The sequence below is a fragment of the Hypanus sabinus genome, chromosome 11 (assembly GCF_030144855.1).
Source record: "Hypanus sabinus isolate sHypSab1 chromosome 11, sHypSab1.hap1, whole genome shotgun sequence".
NCBI classification, from domain to species: domain Eukaryota; kingdom Metazoa; phylum Chordata; class Chondrichthyes; order Myliobatiformes; family Dasyatidae; genus Hypanus; species Hypanus sabinus.
In genome coordinates, this window is record NC_082716.1 from 15,855,147 (window position 1) to 15,873,142 (window position 17,996).

At 42.8% G+C, this 17,996-nt stretch overlaps 1 protein-coding gene across 1 annotated transcript in view; it reads left to right on the top strand.

Annotated features, from left to right (window-relative positions):
- hs2st1a (heparan sulfate 2-O-sulfotransferase 1a) overlaps positions 1-17,996 on the top strand; it is a 194,660-nt gene that overhangs the window by 132,336 nt on the left and 44,328 nt on the right. Inside the window, exon 2 of the mRNA XM_059983834.1 lies at positions 16,683-16,921. Coding sequence (XP_059839817.1) covers positions 16,683-16,921 — 239 coding nt within the window. The remainder of the gene's footprint in view (positions 1-16,682; positions 16,922-17,996) is intronic.

A 17,996-nucleotide genomic window follows, 5' to 3' on the forward strand; every position in this document is an offset into this window, starting at 1 on the left:
TTCCGAATGTTAAAAGGCCTGAACAGATGAGTTAGCAAAGTTATTTCCCATGGTAGGAGAGCCTAGGACAAGAGGGCACAACTTCAGGATTGAAGGATGTCCATTTAGAACAGAGATGCAGAGAAATTACTTTAGTCAGAGGGTGGTAATCTGTGGAATTTGTTGCTACGAGCAGCTGTGGAGGCCAAGTCATTGGGTGCATTTAAGGTAGAGATGGTTCTTGATTAGCCAGAGCTTCAAAGGGTATGGGGTGAAGGCAGGGGAGTGGGAATGACTGGAAGAATTGGATCAGCCCATGATTGAATGGTGGAGCAGACTCGATGGGCCAAATGCAGTTCTTTTTACTTGAGCAAATGATTAAATTTGTTTGCCATTTGTAGGGACCTCCTGATCCTTTACTGTAGTCATGCAGAGTCAGCGCAATCAACATCAGATTATTTGAAAAAAAACTTTGTACAATGGAAAAGTCTGAGGCACATGCATATAGCTAGGGTGCCTAAGGCTTTTGTACAGCTCTGTTTGTTAATGTGAAGCGGAGAGAAAGTTTGTAAGCAAAGGATATTGAGAATGGCAAGGGGGAGCAAGGTGGGAGGGCTTGGTGCGGGTGCAGACTGACCTAGCACTGAAACATCACGGTCATTTGATTTCTAACAATCGCTTTATTCATCATTACAGTATGTCTCTGTGGTGTTTCCCGCTCCCTGCCTTCTCCCTTCCCCTTTTCCCAGCCATGATTCTGTTCTCCCTGTCCCCTTCGCACTCTTAGTCCACAAGAGACTCGTATCAGAATGGGGTTTATCATCACTCACATCTCATGAAATTAGTTTTTTTTTTGTGACAGTACTGTGGCGACCCATTTCCTGGCACATCCGAACCGGCTCACAATTAGCTAGCTTTCCGGCTAAGGGAGATAGCCTACGGGGGTTTGCGAGCACAGAGCTTTGGAGCCTCTGTGCCACGGGGGGCAGGTTGAGGGAGGCTTAAAAGTGAGGCTGAGGATTTCGAATAAAGTTTTTCCTTCGACTGCAGTTACCGACTCTGTGTCGTAATTTTAGCGCTGCATGTAGCACACCGCTACAGTTGGTGACCCCGACGGTCCAAACGATTTTTGGACCAGAAATGACCGACGCCGCCTCTGTTCATGCGGTTTCGTTGAAACTGCCGGGTTTCTGGACACATCGACCGAACCTATGGTTCCAGCAAGCTGAAGCCCAATTCCACGTTCGCCAGATCACCTCAGAAGACACCCGCTACTACTACGAGGTGAGCTCCCTCGACCAGGGCACAGCGGCCCAGGTCGCGGAGTTCGTACAGTCGCCCCCGGCAGACGGCAAGTACACGGAATTCAAAGCCCTGCTCCTCAGGACTTTCGGACTCTCACGGCGCGAGCGGGCTGCCCGTTTACTGCACCTGGATGGCTTGGGCGACAGACCAGCTTTAATGAATGAGATGTTGTCTCTGGCCGACGGACACACACCCTGCCTCATGTTTGAGCAGGCATTCCTGGAGCAGCTGCCCGAAGACATACGCCTGCTGCTGTCCGACGCGGATTTCAGTGACCCCCGGAAGGTGGCAGCCCGGGCGGACTTGCTGTGGAACACCAAAAAGGTGAGAGGGGCGTCCATCGCACGGATCTCCCAGCCACGCTCCCAGCAGCAAACCAATCCAGGCCCGGCCGCAGAACACTGGTGCTTCTACCACCAGCGGTAGGGCGCAGAAGCCCGCCGTTGTCGCCCACCCTGCAAGTTCCTGGGAAACGCCAGGGCCAGCCGCCGCTGATGGCTACGGCGGCTGGCCATCGGGATAGCCTCCTGTATGTCTGGGACGCTGGTTTTTGGTCGACACTGGTGCCGAGATCAGCGTTTTACCTCCGACGAGTTACGACACCCGCAGCAGGGCACCGGGGCCCCCCCTGAGGGTCGTGAACGGCAGCACAGTAAGGACCTATGGCACCCATCAGGTGCAGCTACAGTTCGGCTCCAGCCAGTTCACGTGGGACTTTACACTGGCTGCCGTAGCCCAACCGCTTCTAGGTGCGGATTTTTTGCGGGCTCACAGCCTACTGGTTGACCTGCCCAGGAAGAGACTGGTACACGCCGAGACCTTTCAGACGTTCTCCCTGGGTGCAGCCCAGTTGCCAGCCCCTCACCTCGGCTCCATCACGCTGTCCGACAACGACTTCACCAGGGTCCTGGCGGATTTCCCATCAGTTCTGGCACCGCAGTTCACAGCGGCCATGCCCCGACACGGCGTACAGCACCACGTCCTGACCCGGGACCACCCCTCCACGCCCGCGCTCGGCGGCTTCCCCCGGACAAGCTCCAACTGGCGAAGAAGGAGTTCCAGAGGATGGAGGAATTGGGGATCATCCGGCGGTCCAACACCCCATGGGCCCTCCCCCTGCACATAGTTCCCAAAGCAACGGGAGGCTGGAGACCGTGCGGCGACTACCGCAGGCTGAACGAGGCTACCACGCCGGACCGCTACCCTGTGCCGCACATTCAGGACTTTGCAGCAAACCTGCACGGCGCACGGATCTTCTCCAAGGTAGACCTCGTCCGAGGGTACCATCAAATCCCGATGCATCCTGACGACGTCCCCAAAATGGCTCTCATCACCCCATTTGGCCTTTTCGAGTTCCTCCGCATGCCATTTGGCCTGAAGAATGCCGCAGAGACGTTCCAGCGGTTAATGGACGCGGTGGGACGGGACCTGGACTTCGTGTTCATCTATTTGGATGACATCCTCATAGCCAGCAGCAGTTGTCAGGAGCATCTGTCCCACCTCCGTCAACTCTGCGCCCGACTGACTGAGTACGGTCTTACAATCAACCCCGCCAAATGCCAGTTCGGACTTGATACCATTGACTTCCTGGGCCACAGGATTACTAAAGACGGGGCAACCCCTCTGCCCGCTAAGGTAGATGCGGTCCGCCACTTCCCCCGACCCACCACGATCAAAGGCCTTCAGGAATTCGTAGGTATGGTCAATTTCTACCACCGCTTCCTCCCTTCAGCTGCCCGGATCATGCGCCCCCTGTTCGCCCTGATGTCGGGTCCGAGCAAGGACATTACCTGGGACGAGGAAGCTTTGGCGAACGCCGCAATGCTAGTACATCCCAGAATGGACGCCCCTACTGCCCTCACAGTGGACGCATCTAACACGGCAGTCAGTGGGGTGCTGGAGCAACTCATCGCAGGTCGCTGGCAACCCCTGGCGTTTTTCAGCAAACACCTGCGGCCACCCGAGCTCAAGTACAGTGCTTTCGACCAGGAACTGTTGGCGCTCTACCTGGCAATCCGGCATTTCAGGTACTTCCTAGAAGGTCGGCCCTTCACCGCGTTCACGGACCACAAACCGCTTACCATTGCGTTTACGAAAGCGTCCGACCCCTGGTCGTCCCCGGGGAGTTCCTACCAGCCCCACGGGGGCATGACGAAGATCCCGCAGCAGTCCTGGGCAGACTACGCGAGAAGCTCGGTAACCTGGCCCCCATACCCACTTCACAGCATGGGCGGAACCCGACCTGCGTACCCAAAGACCTGCAGAACTGTAAGTTTGTGTTTGTACGAAGGGGCGGGCATCGGCCACTGCTGCAGCAGCCATACGAGGGGCCGTTTATTGTGCTCCGGAACAACGGGTCCACGTTCGTGCTGGACGTTGGGGGGAAAGAGGAGGTTTTCACGGTGGACCACCTCAAACCGGCCCATGTGGACCTGGCGCAACCGGCCGAGTTTCCGGCACCTCGGCGCAGAGGCCGACCTCCCAAGCAGGTTCCGGCCCAGACTGTGGACATTGGAGGGTGTATCGCCGGTTCTGGGGGGGGGGGGGGGGGGTTATGTGGCGACCCATTTCCTGGCACATCCGAACCGGCTCACAATTAGCCAGCTTTCCGGCTAAGGGAGATAGCCTACGGGGGTTTGCGAGCACAGAGCTTTGGAGCCTCTGCGCCACGGAGGGGGGGGGGGGCAGGTTGAGGGAGGCTTAAAAGTGAGGCTGAGGATTTCGAATAAAGTTTTTCCTTCGACTGCAGTTACCGACTCCGTGTTGTAATTTTAGCGCTGCACGTAGCACACCGCTACAGTACAATACATAAAATTACTCCAGTACTGTTCAAATGTCTAGGGCACCCTAGCTATGTAGATCTGTCTAGGATTTTTGCACAGTACTATTAAGTAGCTAGTATTTTGGACTGTTCTTAAACATAAGAGATTCAATGCTGGAAATCCAAAGCAGCACTCACAAAATCCTGGAGAAACCCGGATGGTCAGGCAGCATCTATGAAAAGGAATAAACACGTTGATTTAGACCAAGACCCTGTATCAGGATTGGAAACGAAGGGGGAAGATGCCAGAATTAGAAATGTGGAGGGAGGGGAGGGAGTACAAGCTAGGTGATGGGTGAAGTCAGGTGGGTGGGGGCGGGAATAAAGTAGGAAGTTTAGAAGTGGTGGGTGGAAAATATAAATGGCTGGAGAAGAAGGAATCTGATAGGAGAGGAGAGTGGACCATGGGAAGGAAGGGAGGCACCAGCTGGAGGTGATAGGTAGATGAGGAGAAGTGGCAAGAGGCCCAAGTGGGGAATTGAAGAGGGGAGAGGGAGAAAAATTACCAGAAGTTGGAGAAATTGGTGTTCATGCCATCAGGTGAGAGGCTACCTCGATGGAATGAGGTGTTGCTCCTCACATTTTGGTGTTTAATTTTTGAACTGGTTGTTTCCCTGGTTCTTCTCTGTCTGTGGGGAAAGACAAACTTCAGTGTTGTATACAGCATACATAATTTGAAAATAAGTATACTGTACCTTGAACCCTGAATCTGAGAATGGACTCATTGTGCCAGAAGAGGAGGCGGTGGACCAAAATGTTGGAATGGGAATGGGCTATTTGGACTATTATTGCTTTTTTTAAAACCTAAAGTGGTGGAAATGGTTCTTCTATTAACTTCTGGATGCCAAATCAATTGAAAGATTTCAAACCAAAGTTGATAAGTATATGCATGGTAAACCTTGATAGGCACTAAAGTGAAGTTCAAGCTCAGATTAGCCATGATGTAATTGAAACAATTCAGGAGGCTAAATTACTTAATTACCTGCTTATGTGCTTGAAAATACAAATGACTGCAGAGGTTGGAATCTGGAGCAACAACCTGCTGGAGGAATTCAGTGGGGCAAGTGTAATTGCCAACTGATTTGTTTCAACCTTATTAATACATTGACAATTCCTTTTTCCTCTACAAATGTTGCTCGATGTACTGAGTTGCTGCAGCAGGTTGTTTGTAGTACTTTTATTCTTGCATGCCTGCTGAAAACTAATTTATATATTTAATCCCTCTATATGTCCAGAAATTAAGAATTTTCAAATTGCTGTAGGGAGTCCTTTCATGAAACACTCATAACACTGCACTTTAATGTGTATTTATTTGTAACCCAAATCATTATGTGGGGATGTACAAACACAGCATACTTCCAACTAATTATTTTAAAATAATGGAATGTGTTTTGGAATATTAGCTTGATTTGTTATCATAACCATTTTGATTTGAAATCAAGAGAATGCCTCAGCTTTGCTATTTTTGTAAAATCTAAATTTAGAATGAAACTAACATTTTAATTCAGAAATTTATGGGTCAGGTGTGCATTAGGGCTTGATGGTTCCTCCTTTATCTGTAAACTGATGAGATAAAGGTAGATATCAGAACCTAACAAAGGCATCAGCAACGTTTTCTCAGTTTATACAACATAAATATCCATTACATTGACATGTTGCACTTTATTGCAGATTCGCCTTTCATTTATTTCTTTGCCATTTCTGAGAATTATTGAGGCACAAAAGTGCTTTATAAAACTTGCTTTAGAAAGTCAGTACATGCATTTAGGCCACACTCCTTTTATCACCAATTAATAAGAGCACTAATTATGATTGACTTTACATTCGAGTTCTCAAAAAATCTGAAAGCATTTTCACTACTCTAGGCTAATAATCCAGTAAATTAATGCAATAACAGAGAGAATGTCTTAAATCGAACAAAGATTAGGAGGTTTGCTATGTTATCTTCAGTAATAACTGAAAATACTTGGCAGTTCCTAACCTTGATGGACTTTGTTAATCAAAGCCTCTCTGTTGGGAAGAGAAAAAATCTGCATGCACCAAAAGGGACAATGGAAAAAAAATCACAGAGTACATTCTTCAGTTACCTGGCATAAAATTTACTGTGCTAGGTTTCCAGTTGTGCTTGTCACCATCTTGACTGGATGGAGACTCCTAGATTAAGTTCCTGGTTAATTACTGGAAAATTGGAATACTTTGTTCATACACAAAACTGAAACAAGAAGTAGCTTTGAATATTACTGAAATGTGATTTTCAGAATCAGGTTTGTTGTCACTGACAAGTTCAGAAATTCATTTTGTGGCAGCAGTGCCGTGTAGGCTTAACAAATTGCAGTAAGTTATAATGAATTAAATATTGCAGAAGAGTAATAGTGAAGTAATGTTCGTGGGTTCATCGACTGTTAAACTGTTTAAACTTTGGTTAAGATAGCACTACTGAACACTGTCTGGTAGTTAGAAAGTTAATAAATCTGACTAAAAACATCACTAAAAATACCTTTTCTAAATATTTATTTGTTTATTTATTAAATTTTAGAAAATTACAAAGAATAAATGTGATGATAAATAGTGAAAAAAATAATATTAACCCTCCCCCCTCCCCTTAACCTTCCCCCCCCCCCCCACCCTTATCTAAAGAAAGAAAAAAAAGAGAAAGATTGTCTGGATATCGGAGGATCCCCACATCTCCATGGAGTTCAAAATAATTTTAATATTTATTTTTACTTTCCCCAATTACTTTATAATTTTATCTTCAAAGGACCTATGTATTTAATCCTATCTTTTGTAGGTATGGGAGCCAAATTTTCAAAAATATATCATATTCATTTCTTAGATTGTATGTAATTTTTTCAAGTGGAATACAACTATGTATTTCATTATTCCAACGATCCATAGTTAAATATAAATCAGATTTCCAATTAACTGCACTTTTTTGGCTTCTGCCAATGCAATTTTTATAAATTTTTTCTGATACTTACTCAATTTAAGTTTTGGTATTGTCCCTTCAGTGTCTGCTATGAGGTAAATTGTGTTAAATTGTTGCTACAAAATAGTGAAGGGGCATGCAACAGCAAGAGAAATTTGCGGTGGTGGTGAGCCAAATGGTGTGCTGCAGAATCATTGCAGATGGAGTTCCACTGCCCATACAACTGGTCTGGATATGAGTTTGGATTACTCTGGGTGCCTAGAGAAGTCAGGGCCTGGGCAGACGAGTTTTGATGCCTATATAACTGGCCTGGGTGTGAGGTTGGATTGCTCTGGCCACTGAGCTGATCTGAAGTGCCTGAGAGTGGATTTGGGATGTGGTGAAATTTGGGGCCTAGTGCAAGGTATGATCCACTGTTTAGGAGAATTTAAACGCTGGCCTAGATCAGAGGTGAGAGCTTATTTTGTACTCTCTCCGCGATGTTCACTTCTCTCTCCAGGGCGCTGGAGCCTTTCGTTCTTCCGATGTTTGGTCAAATTAACAGCTGGCCCAGGTAGACTGAAGACTGGATGTCAGGATCGTGGGTCAGAGCGGATTTTGCTCGTTCTCCGCAATGGTCATTCCCCTCTCCATGGCACTGAGGCTGTGAAGACTGCCTTGGCTGCTGTGCTTCGTTCCCATTAATATGATGATCTGATAATCGAGTCTTTGAGCCTACTCTGGACAGTTCCAGAGTTTGGATTTAAGGACTCAATTCTGGTTAGGAATGTTGTTTGCAACTTGTGTATTTGGGTATTGATCTTTTATTTTTATTCTTATTTATCTTTAACTGAGTTCTTTTGGGTTTCTCGCTTTGTGGCTACCTGTGAGCAAACAAATTTCAAGGTTGTTTAACTTGTACATTCTTTGATAATAAATGTACTTTGAATCTTTGTTCAGAAATCTGTTAGCAGAGAAGAAGCTGTTCCTAAAATAGTGTGGGTCTTTAGATTCCTGAACCTCCTCCCTGATGGTAGTAATGAGAAGGTGGCATGGCTCAGATGGAGTCCTTAATGATAAGTGCCAATTTCTTGAGGCACCGCTTTTGGAAGATGTCCTCAATGGTGGAGCGGCTTGTGTCTATGATGGAACTGACTGAGTTCAAGTTCATTTTGATTATCTTTCAACCATGAATAAATACAGCTGAACGAAACAGTGCTCCTCAGGGGCCATGGTGAAAAACATACACTGCACGGCACAGCACAAGGCACGCACACCATATTCAAGATAGCAAGAAAACATACAGTCACACGAAAAATATATATAGATATAGGCCAAGTCCCTGAGTGATATGCCTCACAAATTGATGGTGCAGTTCCCAGCAGTCTGCAGACAAACACACACAATCCAGCTTGTCATTCCACAGATCAAACACTGGCTAAGTCTACAGCCCTCTGATGCCTCTTGCAATCTCATGCATTGGTGCCTCCATAGTAGATGGTGCTGCTGCCAGAGAGAATGCCGTGGTACTTCTGCAGAAACTTTCTTGTGTGGTGATCTATCAAATCTCCTCAAACTCCTAATGAAGTATTCCCTTTGGCTTGCCTTTGTCATGATTGCATCAATTTGATAGGCCCAGGATAGACCCTCTGAGATGTTGATGCCCGGAATTTGAAACTGTCCCCCTTTCTACTGCTGACCCCTCAATAAGGATTGGTGTATGTTCTCCCAGTTTCCCCTCCTTGAAATCTAAAAACAGTTTCTTGGTCTTCCTGAAATTGAGTGCAAGGCTGTTGTCATGACACCACTTGACCCACCAATCTGTTTCACTGTCATGTTCCTCCTCACCATCTGTGGTTTTGCCAACAGTAGTGGCATAGTTGAAGTTATAGTTGGTGTTTGAGCTGTGTCCGGGCACACAGATATGAGCGTAAAGAGACTAGAGAAGTGGACTAAGCAAAATTCCTTGAAATGCACCGTGTCGATTGTCAGGGAGGAGGTCTGTGGTCTTCCAGTGTAGAAGTCAAGAATTTCCACACTGGTTTTGGCAGATGTTTTCTTGCTTGTTGGTTCGTATGTGGGGGTGGGGGAGTGGATGATCATGTTAAATGCTGAGTTGTAATTAATAAACAGCAGCATGACATAAGTATTGCTATTGTCTAGGTGGAACCCCCAGTAGAAAACCAGTAAGATTGCATCTGCTGTAGACTTGTGGCAGTAGGCAAATTGCAATGAGTCCAAAACCTTGCTCAGGAGTTAATTCTAGCTCCCACCAATCTCACAGTAGGTGTGCATGCTACTGGGCAGTAGTCATTGAGGTGACTTGCCCTGTTTTTCTTGGGCACCAGTATGATTGATGCCCTTTAGAAACAGGTGGGAACCTCCAGCTGAAACTGTGAATAGTTGAAGATATCCTTGAAAACTCTAGCTAGTTAGTCAGTACAGGTTTTCAGTATCCTGGTTTAAAATCAGGCCATACCTTCTTTCTCTCCTGTATCGGAGCATCCTTAATTTTATTACTATTCAGCCAGAAGATTTTGCTCCTCGACTAACAAAAGTGAAGGTTCAACTTGCTACCAATGTGATTAAAATATTGTATAGAATTAGAGATCAAAATTCCATTTGGACAATGAAGCAGTAGTTAACAGGACCCTGATTATTCATATTCTTTACTGTGTTCAAACAAGGCCCACCTTATCATTGAAAAACAAATGCATTATTTGACCAAACTATTTTTACCCATTGTCATTTCTTAAGATTTTGTTTTGGTGGGACTTGGTAGGAGATGTGGAGAAATAAAGTAATTGTTCAACCAAAGTATCAGGATGGGTACCGAAAAGACTTTTTCATGATTAGTTGTGTTTCTGCATATGTAATGGTATAACATAAAAATGCGGTACCATACTCCAGATCTGTAGTTAAAATTTTGAAATCCAATCTGAAATGCCACAAAAAGGTACATCCTTAAAATACATCTCCATTAACTCTATTTATGAATAGTAGTTGAGTGAATTGTAGTATTGATATTGTATAGTGTTGGAATTGGTTTTGAATGTAATTAGATGAAAAAATTAAGTTAATTTTCCTTCCTGAATGTAAGAAATTTTGCTTATTGACTGAAACAGCATTTTCATTTACCTACAACATTTATGACATCAGCAATCTATTATTTTGTTTTTATTTCTAGTCAATACTGGAATTATCAGTGTCCCTGAAACTGCATTTGAACAGTGTTAAGCTGACACCCTTGAACGATGCATTTCTATACTCCATGATAATACAGATTTTTGTTACCTTAACATTCTGCAGTGGTTTAGCAATAGGAAAGATATGATTGCAATTACCATTCTGCTTGGTTGATTGTTTTCAAGATCAGCATTAAGTCAGGAAGGAATTTGATGAACTCTCTCTCTGGGTTTGCGACTTCGGGCAAAAACATTTAAAAAAAAATGGCAATCATTAAAAATTTCTGGAGCAAAGAGGTAAAAATCGGAAAAATTTTGTCTAATAAGCATGATAGAGGTGGTAATCTGAGCAAAATTTGCTTCTGCAGTGAAATTGATTATTGACTGTAATTTGCTTTGACTGCAACTTTTGTTGGAATTGTGAACTAATATGGACCTTGGCCATGGTTTAACTTCTCATCTTCTACACAGCTTTGAAGTAAAACAGAAGAGATTTGGCAGATGTTGTAAATTCAGAGCTATCTCTCAACTGATACAATTTTCTTTCAATTTCTGCACTATCATGTCCACTATATACAAGGCTCTAGTCAGGATTGTAATAGAATACTTTTCTTGCCTGGATGAGTGCAGCTTCAGCAGCGCTTTGGAATCTTCACACCATACAGGGATTGCAGTGTGCTTGATAGGATCCCCAACCACTACAATCAAGTCACTCTACAGCGCAGAGTTTCTACCTTTATACAGGATGCACTGCAGCACTTCACGGAGACTCTTCAGACAGCACCTTCCACACCCAGTATCCTTAACTGCTAGGATAAGGACAGCAAAAACCTGGGAGCACCACCACCTGGAAATTACTTTCTAAGCCACACACTATCCAGATTTGGAAATGTATCATCATTGTTCATTGCTGGGTCATAATCCTGGAACTCACCCTAACTGCAAACCTGCACCTCAAGATCTGGTGTGGTTCAAGAAGGCAGCTCACCACCACCTAGTGTACAACTAGAGATGAATGATTAAATGCCAACTTGGCAAGTGCTGCCCACATCCCTTGAATGCTAGTGACTGCATAAGTAGCATTGAAGTTACCCAGTTACAAAATATGGAGAACAAGAAACTAGGAGAACATAGACTGCTTTTATTCTCCTCTGAGAAATGTTTCTAATTTAAGCTTGCTAGCTTGGCATAGGCAGGATTCAAATTCATGGCATCAGCATTTCAGGATTTGGAACCTAAGTAATTAGGGCTAAAAAAAATTGTCACCACCTTAGAAGCACAGATGTTTAGTGAAGCTCCATATTGCATTTGCTTAAAATCTCACCAACATTCTAAATTAAACTGATGCTTTTAATCTTGTATTTCATCATGATTATTAAGCCATATATTATTCAGTGTTCAGAAATCACAGTAAAAAATATGAGCTGCCTTGATGATTAACTAATTTGTTTTAGTTAAAATTGAAGGCTTGGAGATGTTCATTTGAAATACTCTTATGCCAAGGCCATGAAACTCTAATTAATTGAAACCAATTACTTAATAAAGAAATCCTAGTATCTATATCTACATTCTCTAAAATAGAACTTTGTAATTTAAAATGGTGCTACCAAATCTGAAATTAATCGTGTGTGAATTAATTTAAAATGTGGCTTTGCATCCTTGCAATACCAGTTTTAAATAGATTTGAAGAATCAAGTGTAAATGTGTCAGCTTATTTAAACTATGCTGCGTCTTTGAATTAATCAAGAAGGAAATCCAGGAGTAATAACTTTGGTTTCAGAATTTTACACTGCTGTGGTTATGTAACTGTCTTGCATTTTTACTCTCACATATACCGTAGTTGTCAAACACAAAGGTCAGGAAGCATCCACAGAGATGAACAAAGCCAATACCCTCTTAATAGCAGGCACCACTATCCGCACTCCTTCACGCAAAGATGTTGACCTGAAACACCAAGCCTGATCCCTTTTCATGAGTGTGATGGACTTGCTGAAGGTTCCCTGTATTGCCTGCTTCTAAATTAGATCTGGCTAATTCTAATATAAAATGATAGACTTGTAATGTTAACTCATTTTTAGTTTCCACTGTTAATGTCTGATCTGTGAATGTCCAATATTCTTTTAATTCTGGACTTCCAACATCTGCTGAACTTTGAATCTCTCCATTCTAGCTTTGTTTACTTTTCTCTTTTATTCTCTGTACCTCCAAGCAGGTTAGTTGCCTTCATCCCTACTCTCTCAACTAATACAATTTTCTTTCAATTTCTGCACCGTCACGTACGTTTTCTGTATAATTTTAATCCGTGCCATTTCTAACCTTTCCTCATTCTGATGAACATTCATTAAGAAATATTCAGATGTGTGCTTTCAAATGGATGAGGCATTTGCAGCTTATTGCCTGAAAATTCAGTGGAGGCCAAAGCAATCTGTCACCTTGGTGGTATCCTATGTATGCCTAATGTAAAGTCAGATTATTAAATGATTCCAGTTGCACATGTAACAAGTAGAAGATTCTGTTAAATTTTAATTTATTCTGGGTGGCACGATAGTATAGCAGTTAACACAATCTCATTCCAAAGACACATAGATTATGGTTAGTGATTTGTGGGCATGCTTTGTTGGTACTGGAGGCCTGACAACTGTAAAGGGGGTTACTTATTTTTTTTCTTTGTTATTGTTGGGAAAGGGTTTCTTTGTTTTGTTAAAAACAGGAATGTTTCTTTGTTGCGAGAGAGTGCTGGAAGTTGGTTTGGGTTAAAATTTACTGATAATGAGAATGGTATTCCTTTGTAAACCAAATGGGGATTAATGTTCTTTCTTCTGAGTCTGTAAGCTTTTGTTGATGGGCTTTTGGGCAGATCGGCGCGAGGGGGTAGAGAGAGAGGACGCAATGCTGTAAGCTGGGCGAGGATCGGACCCCACGCAGGGGTCCTAGGCCGGGAGGTACTCCGAGGAGGGGGGATGAAACTAGATGTGCTTGGTTGTCCACTCGGAGAGTCCTGAGCTGCGAGTCGAGGAGTTCGGAGGGGATCGAATGGTGGCCAGAAGACTTCAGTAATTGAGCTCCAACGGTTGTGCACGAAGTGGTTTGGACTTTGATAAGTTTGGTGCCTTTTCTTTATTTTTTCTCTTCATATATACTGTATTGTTATTAATCACTTAGTTATAGTAACCTTTATAAATTGTACTCATTTAATCGCTTATGGTGTACTGTCTGTTTTTTGGGCGAGGCGGGGACATCACACAGCATCCACACCAGCTGATTACCAGTTTGGCGGGGCAGAAGGCTGCTCCCCCTAGACCAGGGGTCAGCAACCTTTACCACTGAAAGAGCCACTTGGACTCGTTTCCCACAGAAAAGAAAACACTGGGAGCCGCAAAACCCGTTTGACATTTAAAATGAAATAACACTGCATACAACGTTTTGTTTTGCCTTTATGCTATGTATAAACAAACTATAATGTGTTGCATTTATGAAATTGATGAACTCCTGCAGAGAAAACGAAATTACATTTCTGCATGCAACAAAAACATTTTGACCTCCGAAAAAAAGACTTTGGGTTGAAGGTTACTTTTAAGTAAAATACTCAACGTCTATTTGAGTCCTTCTTGTATTTATGAAAAACGCCAAACTTAAATTTGCCGCCAGCAGCAAACCAAAAATAACGTCAGCCAGCTGTCAACCTGAAAAATAAAAGGACTATTTCACTGAACAATGAAAACATGAATATACGTAAAATAATAGGCAATTAAAATATTTATCATCCTTGTTCAGGTTGACTCACACCTGACAATGCAGTCGTATTCAGTAGGGATGGATCGATGCTTAGGGGAGTGACCGGGAAGGATAATGTGTTTTTTTCCTCTCTGAACTCACAGAAGCGTTTCCCAAACGATGTTTGCATTGCGATGATTGCAGAATGTAAATACTCCGAATTTATCATGTCGTGACCTTTTTTGAACTCTCTCAAATTGGGGAAGTGAGACAATGTGCCTTTCTGTAAATCTCTGGCAAGCAACGTCAACTTGCGCTCGAATGCCAAAACATCCTCCAACATGTGCAGGGCTGTACGTCCTAACCCCGTTGAAGAGCAGTGTTCAGCGTGTTCAGGTGTGCTGTTATGTCTACCATGAAATGTAGCTTTTCCAGCCACTCTGGCTGTTCCAGCTCAGGAAAGGTGAGCCCTTTGCTGCCCAGGAAAGTTTTCACTTCTTCCAGACACGCGACAAAGCGTTTCAGCACCTCCCCTCTGGACAGCCAGCGATAAAAACACGTTGTAGCGGTGTGCTACACGCAGTCAGTAAACTGCAGTCAAAGATAGCTTTATTCGAACTAAACAGCCTTGCTTTTAAGCCTCCCTAAACCCGCCCCCCATGGGCGCGGATGCTGCAAAAGACACGTACTCACAAACCCCCGTAGGCTATCTCCCTTAGCCTGAACGCTGGCTAATTGTGAGCCGGTTCGGATGTGTCAGGAAATGGGTCGCCTCAAAGTCTTATTTAGATTGTACAAGATCACCATAATCTTCAAATTTAGATTTACATTTCAAAAACTAACAAACTAACATAAAATACATTTTAATTAAATACTGACCATGTAGCGGTGTGCTACACGCAGCGCTAAAATTACGACACGGAGTCGGTAACTGCAGTCGAAGGAAAAAACTTTATTCGAAATCTTCAGCCTCACTTTTAAGCCTCCTTCAACCTGCCCCCCATGGCGCAAAGGCTCCAAAGCTCTGTGCTCGCAAACCCCCGTAGGCTATCTAATTGTGAGTCGGTTCGGATGTGCCAGGAAAAGGGTCGCCACAATCAATTATTTCCCAAAGCAACAGGGAGCCGCAGCACAGACGTAAAAGAGCCACATGCGGCTCCGGAGCCGCGGGTTGCCGACCCCCGCCCTAGACGATAACGAGCTGAGCGAGCCTGGGGTGACCCAGGGGGTTACACAACTCTTGTGGACTGTCCCCAGTCCGCAATGAAATCCTCAGATTGTATTGGCGATAGACACAAAACAGCACATTTCATTATCTGCTTCAATGTACATGTGACAAAAAAAAAGCTAGACTTTAAAAATCATTAAATTATATTCAAGCAAATAACCGGCATTACTTAAATGAAATTGTTGAAGATTTTGGAACACACTCTGGGTGTGTTTCACCTGTTTCAAAAATTAAAGGTGTTTTTTTAATTAATGGTACATGTGAAGCAGAAATAGAGTTGATCTGCAGCTCCACAGGCTGTGCTATGTATCTGAAAATACATCCAATGGTGTGAAATTGTGGTACTTCTCAACCAGTTGCTTGCTAAACAGATGTCAACAAGTTACGTTGTTGCAATCGAGTGAGTGAATTTTCAAATGTGGTAATTCATGGATTTCTGCTAAGAAATCTCTTGGGGTTGTCAGTTTAATTTTAAATGACTTCTCATTCCTTCGGTGGTTTCTTGAAATTAAATTCAAACAAAAACAAAAAAAATTTGATTAAAAACTAATAACCTCAATAAGTGTCTCATAGTCTGCAATAGATGCTGTAAGTACTTGTATGAAAAGCAGATTTTGTTGCCAAATGTCTTTAAAGAAGTGATTGCTTAAAAGCTTCTCCAGGCTATGAATAGCTTTGTTCAGGCAACTAAGGAAGTTAACTAAGAACTATTTCAAACAGGATCAATGATGAGCCCAAGTAAGGAAAGCGATGCAATAATGCGCAGTTGTGTTTGATTTCACATTTGGCTGCAAACCAGACTGGATATTCTGACTGAAATTGTATCCATACTTAATATTTTGCAGACATTTTGACCATTTAACCACAAATTTGATTGTTATGCAGTGATTACGAAGCTGTGTATTTCCTATCTACATGGTATTCAGTTTGTGTGGATATAAATTTCATTTTTTCTGCAATGCTTCACTTGCCCATCCTCAATCTACTTCCCCTTTTTATCAATGTATTTTTCAATTCCTTTCCCATATACTCAGACTTTGAAATATCTCTGAAATTTGAATTTACGAAGATTAATTAGACTTGTGGTGATGTCACTTGAGGGGTGTGAAGGATTGTTAATTTCAAAGATTGCACAGTAGAAGCAATAAACACCCAGTGTTAGGCAGCCTCTTCCTCAGTTTTTCAATTTCGAATTAAAGCTCTTGTATGTAAATTATTAATTCGATTTTGCTGACCATAGAGCCTGTCTGATGTACTGAGTGTTTCCAGCACCCAAAATTTGTCTCAGTTCCATAATGTGGTAGCAATTTCTAAATCATAACCACATATTAAATTATCTAATTACAATAACTGGTGCTAATATCTTCAGGCAATGCAATTTGAATAAGTAGAAATTGAGTGTGTGTTGCATTGGAGAAATTCATAATTCAAAAAACAATCTGCTATTTCCAAAGTATTAATTCAAGGTACTTTTTAACTTGTAATTATTGCCTTATGTAGATGAGTTGCTAGTCAGCCTTCAAATCTTGGATTTTTCTTTTACAGAGAGGGCAATTGCAAGGCATGAAGTCAGAGAGATTGAACAGCGCCACACAATGGATAACCCGAAGCAAGACCTAGGAGGAGACGAGATGGATGACATCATCATCCTTTATAACCGTGTACCTAAAACAGCCAGCACTTCGTTCACAAACATTGCATATGACCTGTGTGCAGTGAACAAGTACCATGTCCTGCATATCAATACAACCAAAAATAATCCTGTGATGTCCTTACAAGATCAGGTGAGTCTTTATTTTTTCTTCCAGGTGTGCAGTTGTCTTCCCTGTTTTATTAATATACCCAAAATAAAACCAGTGAGCAAGTATCCAATGCACATGAGTAGATATTGGATAGATTTTTCTAAAAGATGATTTTTAAAGGTTGTATAGTTTAACCATTTATGAACAGAGCCACACGATTGTCTACATGGTATTCAGTTTGTGTGGACATAAATTTCACTTTTCAGCAGGTTAGATTAAAAATTGGTACTTGGACAATGACTGTAGTTGTGATATTTGCATCTGTTACTCTGTTACAGTAGTGTAGCAGTTAGCGTAATGCTCATGCAGCTCAGGGCATCGGGGTCCGGAGTTTAATTCCAACACTGTCCAAGAAGTTTGCACGTCTTTCCCATGAGTGCCTGGGTTTCCTCTGGGTGTTCCAGTTTCCTTCCACAGTCCAAAGATTTACCGGTTAGTAGGTTAATTGGTTATTGTAAATTGTCCCGTGATTAGGTCAGGGTTAAATACGTGGGTTGCTGGGTGATGTGGCTTATTGGGCCAGAATGGCCTGTTCAGAGCTTTGTCTCTAAATAATTATTTGTCAGTGTTGATGCTCGTCTTTGTTTTACATGACCGTTATTTAAATTAAATAATATAATCTGGTTCAAGGTAAATGAAAACAATTAGAGGCAGGTACTTAACCTCAGTCTGAAACAGAGTTCAGCAGTAAATTGATGCAGCTTTGTATATCTTGGCCTTGTTTCACATTCTGGAGAGTAATAAACTTCAACATTAAATTTTAAATTATCATGTTTTTGTGTGTAACTCTCGCTTCAGGTAGCGGCTTAATATAGGGCATGATAGTCCCTGGCCTGGCCAAAGTTAAGAAATCTTGTTTGGGTGGATGCTGCGTGATGAGTCCCCTGTTACAAAACAGTACCCCAAAATAAAAAAAAGTACACAATATGCAATTAAACGATTGAGCTTTATAATTGTTACTTTGATTATATGGTTCATAAAGAAAACAAAAAAAAAAGAAAAATGACCCATTCTCACGAAACAGTCTATTATGCAAGGTTGGAGTTCACTGATAAGC